The 9,860-nt window shown below is 50.6% G+C and overlaps 1 protein-coding gene across 10 annotated transcripts in view; it reads right to left on the bottom strand.

Annotated features, from left to right (window-relative positions):
* Nucleotides 1-5,569: 5,569 nt before the first annotated feature.
* Nucleotides 5,570-9,860, bottom strand: part of PPFIA4 (PTPRF interacting protein alpha 4) — a 48,038-nt gene continuing 43,747 nt past the window's right edge. For 4 of the 10 annotated variants that reach the window (XM_060286989.1, XM_060287029.1, XM_060287342.1 and 1 more), the window contains 3 exons: nt 8,486-8,675; nt 8,143-8,333; nt 5,570-7,884 (listed from right to left, as the gene is read on the bottom strand). In XM_060286989.1, coding sequence (XP_060142972.1) covers nt 7,705-7,884; nt 8,143-8,333; nt 8,486-8,675 — 561 coding nt within the window. In that variant the 3' untranslated portion in view covers nt 5,570-7,704. The remainder of the gene's footprint in view (nt 7,885-8,142; nt 8,334-8,485; nt 8,676-9,860) is intronic. The other 6 variants (XM_060287162.1, XM_060287196.1, XM_030872672.2 and 3 more) reach the window with 2 other exon arrangements.

Below are 9,860 nucleotides of genomic sequence, written 5' to 3'. Positions count from 1 at the left end.
GATTGTCTGCCAAAATGGGCAACCATGAGAGCCCCCCAAGCTGGCCACAGATGCCACCACTTCTGCAGCAGGGCTCTCCTAAGCCAGGCTGTCCTGATGCCAGGAAGCCAGCCTTGGGGCTGCCAAATGCCAGACTATCCCCCTCCTCATCCATGTAAGGTTAACCCACCACCCAGAGAGGGAATGGATGCTCTCATTTAGCTAACTCCTTAGAGCAGAGAGCAGTTCTGTTTCCAGGGAGATAAAGCAGGGGACCGGAGTGCCCCCTTGTGTAAGCCCCCTGGCTCAGGGGGCAACTCAGGAGCTTCCCTTTGATCATAATGCAGCCTCCAATTCCACCCCGTGAAAAGATACACTTTGAGAGACGAAGACAGTGTCCTGACCTGGACAGACTATGTACATCTCCTGTTGTTGTCTCTTCCTATGCCAGGGTTAGGCTGGGCCTGCCCTGAATTGAGAGAAGGGAGAGGAACAATCCTCTGTTCCCAAGTCACTGGGGGGGCCAAGCTTTTGCAGTGAATGCTGGGAACCTTCCAATGGTTTTATGTTTTGTTTTGTTTTGTGTGTTGTTTGTAAAGCTGCCATCTGACCAAGGTCTCTGTGCTGACGTTGCCAGGGACAGGTGGGGGTGGGGGGTGGGCAGGGACTCCTGGGGTGATTTATTTTGTTAACTAAGCATCGTGTGGTTTTGCCATTGTTTTGTATATTTTTTTTCTTTTTTTTTGCTAACTTATTTGGATTTCTTTTTTAAAAAATGAATAAAGACTGGGTGCTAGAAGAGTGTCTGTGATGATATAGAGGGAGGAGATGACTAATGCTATAGCCTCTCCCACCTCAGTGGTCCAGACACGTGGCAGGGCCAGGGCTTGTGGAGCAGATGGGGCTCCAAAAGCGTCAGAGGCACCATGTTGCTGGTGGTCACTAGGTGCTGGGATCCCTGCTCTTTTTACTATTACAAAGGAAGCCAGGTCTGGTCCATTGGCCAGGCGAAGACAAGATTCTACAGAAATCCTTGTGGGACATGCAGGAAATTCTGTTGAGCATTCTGTTGCACTCTAATTCATAGACACTGTTCACAGTCTACTACACTCCATCTTATATCCCAATAGGTCCATTCCCTTCCAATTAACTGAGCATGCTCACATGCCTAGCACTCAGACCACAGCCAGCAGACAGGGGTGTAGAGCTGGAATTTGTGGGTTTCCCCTCTCTTATCCCTGCCTCTCCTCTGGTGCCACATTAGCAGGAGTCCTGTGAGGAAGTGGGAGGTAATTCAATCAGGGTGATTAGGGTCAGACACTATCACTTTCTTCCAGGCCAACTAGCATGTCCCCTTACCACACCCTTCCATTCCTCCAGGCTGCAAGAGATTCTGGTCCCTGTCTACAGCTCAGAGAATGAAGGCAATTCTGCTGGGGGTAGGGGAAGGGGCTTACAAAGGAAACAAAGCTGGGGCTCTCTTCATGTGGGATGCTATCTTCCAAAGACTGGCTTCCTGAGGGGGAGAAGGTGGGTGAAGAATTGGGGAGAAAGAATTTGGATAGAGATCTCATAATATTAACCGAGAAGGCATCAGGAGCTAGAATTTGAATGGACTAAAACCTTTATTAATTCCAACTGCTTCACGCTAAGTGTGTCTGATTTATTGCAACTTATAAGTTTCAGAATCATTACAGAAGTCAGGGGATTCAGAGTGTGGTACATTCCATCCTGCATTCAATTCCTCAGGGCCCTTTATAAAACACTTAACCCAGTTTTATCAACCAGGCCCTCATACCCATTCTGCACTTGCTCTGGGCTCAGCTGGGCCGTCTCTACCACACCTGTCCTCTTGATTTGTTCCTGGAGAGGGGAGTCAACACACTGCTCCCAGAGGTTTCTCCAGAAACTCCATTTAAGCAAAAGGTGAAGTAGGCTCACAGAACTCAGGTGAGGGTGCAGAAGGGAGGGTCCCCCCCGGGGCATGCTCATCCCAAACCACCAGTCAGGGCTGGGCCTGTTGGGAATCATAAACTGGCCTAATCTGTCCCCGTTTGTGGGATTTTCTTCTTGGGTTTATGTCATTGTGTTTACAGCTGTGGACAGGGAATGTTGCCTGCCATCCCAGGAAACAACAAACGTTGCCTGCCATCAAACTATCATCCACTGTAGTGGCAAGGTACTCCCTGAGGGGAATCCAGGATGGAGAAAAAACAGGAAGCATTATGTGCTTCGGATACTGGCCCTAGATTGTTAAGATGCACACCTAAGGAATAATTTCAGTGAGCCTGGACTCTTGCATCTTCCCATACATAGAAAAGCACTAAAATCATTAATTTGATATGCCTGTTTTTTGTGATTAGCAGTAATCTTTGACATCTGACTACATTTTTTTTTTTCAGCAAAAACTCCCATATATCCTGGCTCCTCCCTTAACTCTTCAGAACAGTTCCTCAGAGCTATCTGAGAGGCTGTCTCCTGGGCTATAGTCCTCAGTAAGTTCCCTGAGTAAAACATATCTTGCAACTTTTAGGTTGTGTGTTTTTCTTCAGTTGGCACAGTTCTACCTTCTTGGAAAGGCTGGAGAGGAATACCTAGGTCACTGCCACAACTCTTAGCTCTCCCTGGCTCCCTGCCCTTGGAGATGAGGAGAGTAACACGTGTGGATGGCAACACCTTGGCTCTCCAATCTATACTCACTCCCTTATTATGCACCAATAATACTGAACTACCCATTCAAGGGGGATCTTCTCCCCTCGGGTTCATTTCCTCTGCCCCTGGTACCTCCCAAGCTCCTAGGGTAGATACAAGCCTGCTGCCTTCAGTTGCCCTCCTTCTTACTGTGGGCTCGGTCTGGCCAAGAGAAAGGCACTCATCTCTCCTAAGGAACTGATAGGCTCTCGGGTTGCCGGATATATTTTTTAAGTTTATTCCTCTTCAGTAATCATGTCAATTGGAATCTGAGGTTCATATTCATAATCTGTTACGAATGAACAGTTCTAAGCAATGGCTATTAAGGTCGATTGTTCCTGACCATTGTCAGGTGTAGTCATTGTCTGCTTATTTCTTTTCCAGCGTTTAAGTCCTTAAGCCTCCCACCAGGAAGAAACAATTTGCTGGAACTTCACATGTGTGAATGGCAAACTTTGCCAAACTGGAGCCCAGCCTCACTCATTATTTTCACAGAAGAAACATTTGTCATCAAAGCACAGGGACTTTCTTAAATTAACAAATGCTTGACCTGCCCAACTGAATTACAGATAAGACTCCAATTAACGAGTAATGAGTGATAGTTCTTTGGGGAAATTAGCTTACATCTGGTCTCCCGTGGAAGCACATGCAATAAATCAAAGTTAAACAAATGTTGCCTAATAACTGACTTTAGGGAATCTGCTAGAATAAAAAGATAAGATTTGAAATTGACATACCAATTGTCAGTGTGTAGAGAGGAACTTCTTGGAGTGTTTAGATAGTGTCAATTGCAGAATGCTTAAAGTACTATTTGCTACACTCCAATAAACATCCTTAGGTATCTAACTTCTCAAAGTAACCTATTTGGCAGACTGAAAAACCTTTTTAAGTGCTGCAGGTATAGTAGTAGGAGGTTGGACCAACTGGAGAGGGAGGTAAAGGGGGTAAAATGGAGGGTGAGAGAAGAGGAGCCCCCTCAGCTCAGGTATCTGTTTCTTGGATAAGACCCACCATGTCACGTCCCCTGGACTTGTCTGAATTCCTGGTTTCCGGGCTCCAGGCTAGGGCAGAGATGCCTGGAGGTGAGCTAAAGCTCAGGAAGAACTGAAGGCTGTGAATTGGGCTAGGATCTTGGCTAAGGAGGCACCACCTAGGCCCAAATGGGATCCCCAAACCCCACAGCGATTCTAGCTGTCCCTCACTGCTCGGCCACAGGCAACCACCTGATCCAGATTCTCCGCCTCTCACTCTGCTGGGACCATTCCTAAGGAAGGCAAAGGAAGGTGTTCTAGGAAAGAAACCTAGAGTCTTCTTTCTTTTTTACAAATGCTGACAGAAACATGATGTTGGGGTCTCATCTCAAATGCAGCATGTCCAATATCAAGCTCACATTTTCACATGAGCCTGTTCCCTCTACATTCCCCAGCCCAGTAGATGGCAACTCTGGGAAACTGTAGTTTTCCTGGATTCCTTCAGATCTCACTCCTGTAGCCAGCTGGTCACCAAGGCTGGTCAACTCTACCTTTGATCATTGAGAGGGTGGGAGGGGACTCCCAGAGGCTTGTAGGCACTAGGCCAGCATCTTCCCTTGCCTGTTTGGCCTCCCTGAGTCACAAGTTGCCTTGTCTTACTCCCATCCTGCCATCTGTGCCCATGGACTCTGTCATCCTGTATCATCAGCGGGTCAGTTAGCCTTGGAGAGGATACAAGGCTGGATGGTGGATTATGCTGCCCTCAGGGAGTTCACCATTCAGATGAACAGAAGAAACAAGGCTCCATGAAAATCACAGGAGCCAAGTACCGCATGAGTGGTACAGATGTAAGAGTTTGAGAAAGGGAGATGCGAGAGGCTTAACTTCAGTGTAAGGTCTTGGGCTCACTTAAAAGAGAAGCAAGTAATATCTGTTAAGCACTCCTGGTACCAGGCCAGAAGTTTTAACAAACATCTGCACATCTATCTCACCAGCTGCATGGTCTCAGCTTTAGAATTTCCTGTTCTGCAAAATGGTGATGAGGATACATCACAGGGTTGGGAGGATTTAATGGGCCAATACATTTAGCATGCTTAGAACAGTGCCTGGCACACAATAGTTCTCAATAATTTTTAGCTTTATTTAATAATAATCCTTATAAAAACCCTCTGAGATAAGGTTGGTTCATTTATTCATTCAAGTATATACCTAACCCTAAAGGAGCTTCCCCACAGCCCAGTGGGAAACAGACAAAGAGAGGACAATGGCTGGGCAGCATCACAGTGTGCACAGAGTGCCAGGGGCACAAAAGGTTGCTGGTTATCTGATTCTTCTGAGGAGAGGCAGGCAATGCCTCCCAGGTGATACTTGAAGTGGGTCTGGAAGGTTCACAGCTGCAAAGGCAAGGGCAGAAGTATTCTGTGCTGCCTTCTGGTGATGGGCCTGGGTAGACGCAACATTTCTGAGTTAGGTGGACTCAAGACTGTTGGGAGGAGAGGGCACTGGAAGAAGTCATGATGGCCTCTTGTCCTACACTGAGGAGTTGGACCTCAGTGTTGGGGAGCTGCTACAAAAGCGAACAGCAGCGTGATATGACTAATGGGTGTTTAGCTTCAGTAACTCTTGCATCAGTAGGAAAGTCTATGAGGATAGTGAAGCAGGTGTGTATAGAGGAAGAAAAAGAAATAAATCAATCCCAGCAGTCAGGACTCCTCACTCCTTTTCCTATACTCCCTTGGCACAAGTAGCTCAAACACTAATCTATCAACCCATGGTTATGTAAGTAAACAGAAGGTTACTGACTACAAGTTTTAAAAACTCTGATATTTACTTTCCAGATTACAGCAGCCCTTAGGACTGTGGAATAAGCTAGATGTATCAGGTAAGCTCAAAGTTAAAAAAAAAAAAAAAAAAAGACCAAAGCCATATGTATGTTGTCTCAAAACCAGGTTATTTATTGGTATGTATACACACACACACACACACACACACACTCACACTCATACAGACCCATACACCCATTCCTGATGCACTGTGTCGGTAGTACGGTACTGAGAAGGGACCTGAAAAGATACAGGAAGCTGGTGAGGGGGTATGGGTCACAAGTGACTCCCCAAATAAAAAGTATATTGACTGTGAGGCAAGGGATACACCAAGACAAGAGCCTTCCATCACTGTATGCATCACCTCCCTGCAATAATCCCAAGATACCCCGAACAGACCTGGGTCCTGCCAGCTGCTGCCTTATGACATGACTAATTAAGATAGGGTTGAGTTGTAGAGGAGAGGCTGGGGCTGAATTTCCCACTATGCTAGCCTATCAGAGTTCCCTGAAGGAGTCAGATGGCCTTGTGGTCTCCAACTTCACCAATCTTAGGAATCTGGGGTTTCTCCATAATCTTAACATCCATTACCCAGGGATAGGAGCTCTTTCTCTCCATCCAACTTATTTTCTGCTCAAGAACTCCTCCAGCTCCATTCCCAGTGGCCTGACAGACAGGAAGTGCAGGGAACAATGAGGGAGAGCAAGGGAAGTTGGATGCCTTGCCCATACCCATGGGAGCCCACCCAGCCCCACCACTGGTGGACCTCTCCTCTACTGAAAAGCAGCAGAAACCTGTAAGCCTGGTACTGCCCCAGGCTCTAGCACTCCTTCTGGACAGGGTGCTCTGACCCATCATCCCACCTGCTAGCCTAGCCGCCACTCAGAATCCAAGTCATCAGCTTGCAAACCAGCTGCTCAGCCACCTGCAGGGTGGCGCTTCACTGGCTCCTCTCCAGGAAACATGCTTCAGGCACTTTTCCTCTCCTTTCATTTGGATGAAACCTTAGGTTCCATCAGCTCACCCTGAACTTGGGTCCCAAACACTTCCAGGCACCTTGGCAGGATGAGTACATGGGTTAAGAAGAGGGATTTCTTGGAAATAACATTCCTACCAAAGCGGGACCTGTATCCCTCAGCCCTGGATGCTGCCGTGCTACTGGGGAAAGCAACTGAAACTGGGCAGGTCTCAGGAATTTCTGGACGAAGCAGTCCCTGCACACCAAAAGAGCCCTGAACAAGGGGGTAGTGGTGTGGGGACAAGCAAGAGAATGACAGTCTTCACCAACACTGGATTTCCTGGACCTAGGACATGATTCACTACAGGGGAATCTTTATTTTCTTCCTGGGAGATCAGAGGAAGGAAGCCTCAGATTACCTTTTTCCCAAACCAGACTTTAAGGTCAATGTATATACTCAATCCACCCATTAGGTATATTCTTACGGGGCTGGAATTATCAAAGAAGTGGGGCAGAGGGGGACAGAAAGGGAAGGAATCCTGGGAGCATAGCTGGCAGTGCAAGGTTAGCTTGATCCACAGCCAAGATCCACACAGTTCCCTCTCCCCCCAGCCCAGCAGCAGCGCTACCCTACAGCTGGGGCAGGAGGCATTCCCGCTGCCATCTGGGCTTAAGGCTGCCACAGGCCATTGACTCTCCCTCTAGCTGACCTGCCTGCACCTCTCACTGGGCAGGAGGGCTGAGTTTCCCCATCCTTATGCTTGGTGTTTGGGATTCAACTTAAACCAGGGCCTAGAATCTCCACCTTAGCCTTCCCTCTTCCCAGGTTCATCATCCTGAGGAAGAATGGGGCCTTCTACAGCCCTTCCCAGCCCCCAAGGAGGTCCTGGAGGTGAGGCAGGAGCTGCAGCTATGCAGATGAGTTGGGGGAGGGATAATGGTGAAGGTGCCAAGAGCAGCTGTAGACCATCTAGTACAACCAAGAGGCGGACAGAAACCAGAAAGCCCAATAACCCAAGCAAGGCAGTCTGGAGTGCCGTTTTCTCGGAAGGGCCATCCCCAGCCCTTGACGCTGTGTCCTGGTCTCTGGTGGAGTTTGCAGTCCAGACCAGCTAGATGCAGAAGAGGGAAGGTGGAGTCCATCCATCTTGGGCTGCCTTCCTCTCCCTCCCGCAGACCCACAAGCATGGACAACCTGGTTGCCTCCACAACACCAGGAAACCCAGCCACATCCCGGAGAGCCTTACAAGGGACACACGTTGGACCTGGGGTAGAGGGATGGCTAGGGGGTAGACAGTATATTCTGAGATATGAGACTAGGAGCCGTGGGAGTAAGGGGACCAAGCAGGAGGGTTAAGGGCTCTCCGAGCCTGTGAAACCAAGCAGAAGGAAGCTGGCCTTGGGGGCTGTAGCTAGTCCCGGAAGGCGGAGAGCATGTGTCCGTAGAGATAGTGAGAGTGTGCTAAAAGAGAGAAAGAGACAGGCGTTGCGCGGTAAGCTGGCAGTGAGTCCCTGAGAGACGGGTTACAAGGTATCTGCGGCGTGCTCGCAAGCTCCAAGCGCCCAAGGCCAAAGAAAGCAAAAGGGCTAAGCCGGGCACTGGGCGCGAGCAGGGCGGGAGCGGCACTGCCGGCCGGAGGCCAGGGACAGGTGCGGGGAGGCCTTGTGCGGGCGGACGGCGGGCCGAAGAGCGCCCGTGCCCAGGGCCTGGCCCACTTACCCCGAGCCACGGGCACAGCCCCGTCAGACCCGGGGCGGGAGGCGGGGTCAGCAGGAGTAGGTCCGAACCGTGGAGGTCTCCAGTCTCTGCGCCCCCGCCGTCCCGGCTGGGAGGAGTCGGCAGCCGCGGGAGAACACAGAGCGGCGGGTTAGTGCGCGCACAGCTCGCCCGTGGGGCCTTCCCGGCCGCGCCTGCCCGCGGCGGCCGTTAGTTAGTGCAGCGCCGGCGCGGGAGCTGTGCACCCGCCTCGGCCTCGCCTGAGCGCCAGCGCCCGTCCCACTCCGCCGCCCGGGCACCTAGGTCCTGCTGGGCCGCGGCCATGCCCAGCCAGCCTGCCACTCACCTTCAGGCATGATCTTCTTTGGCGGGGCCGGTGGAGGCTGCAGTGGCCCCAGGGTGGACACGCGGAAGCCTACCGGGAGCGCTTCGGCAGAGGCGCTGAGCATGGCGCTGAGCATGGCGCTGCCATGGTGGTCTCGCGGCCGGAAGCGTTTCCTCCAGGAGGGTGCGCGGTGGAACACCTTGTCCTCCCCCTGCACCGTGGGGACACGCAAAGGACCAGGGCTACCTTGGAACTGCCACCCTCACTCCCTGCCTGGGGTAGGACAGTCAATGGCTGGTTCTAGGGGTACCTTTCCCTTCGGAAAGAAGGAAGCAAGGTCACGTCCGCTTTTAGGCCCTCAGCTTTTCCTTGTGTAAAGTGAATGGGGCAAGTGGATGACTCCGGGGAGCCCTTGCGACTCTGAAGTTCCCTGTCTCTTGGCTCGCGGGGTGGGGTCCCCCTGTTCGGATGTGGCATCCTGCAGTTGAACTCTGTTTCTCTGCCCACCCCAATCATCTCAAACTGGGCTTGGGGTGCCCATTGACCTTTAAAGTATTCCTCCTCTCAGACTCATCCATGGGAAGTAGTCACCAGCCAGCCTCCCTCCATTCACTCCTCCCTGCCTTTCTGGGGCCTCAGTATGGCTGCAGCACTGGTGTGCTGAAAGAGCGCTGGGTCAGGAGTCAGGAGACCTGGCTTCCATTTTATCAATACTAGCTCTGTGACCCTGAGCAAGTAACCTCTCTGAGCTTCAGTTTCCTTATCTGTAAATGTGAAATAGGAATAACAGCATCTGCCCTACCTATTTCTCAGGCTGCCTATCCCTGAGGGGATCAGGGGAGAACATTGACCCATTGATAGTGATGGGTCAGGCAGATGGCCAATCAGAGGCAGTTTCCTCCAAAGGCTCCTGCTGTCTGCCCTCTCACCCATGCCAGCCAAGTCTCCAAAATAACTATCTCTGCCAGAGGGCACCCAGAGCCATAACTCTACAGGATGTCCCTCTGCACAAGCATCCACCCCATCCTTCAGAGCCCACATCCATCCTGCTTGGCAGCCATGCCTAATCCCCCTCAATGCTTATGTTCTTGGAACTGGTGCATGTAGACTGCTAGCAGCAGGAATAAGAGACACTAACCCACCAGTTCTCACCTAAACAACCTCCCCCAACCCCATTAGGGTTTGTTGTTTGTGCCCTGAGTAGGCCAAATGCCCCCATCAGTTCTTAGCACCGTGTATCTCTGTCATAGCATTCATCATAGCATTTTTAAATGTACTTATGAGATTATTTCATTAATTCCTTTCTCTCCCTCTCTTCCTCCCCCCACCCCACCCCTTTCAAATTCTATGCTTCATGGGACAGAGATTATGATCTTTTTTGTTCCAACCAATATAT

The sequence above is a fragment of the Globicephala melas genome, chromosome 1, assembly GCF_963455315.2.
Source record: "Globicephala melas chromosome 1, mGloMel1.2, whole genome shotgun sequence".
Taxonomy (NCBI): domain Eukaryota; kingdom Metazoa; phylum Chordata; class Mammalia; order Artiodactyla; family Delphinidae; genus Globicephala; species Globicephala melas.
Note: the sequence above shows the minus strand (reverse complement) of the source record. Positions and strands in the feature narration are given on the sequence as shown.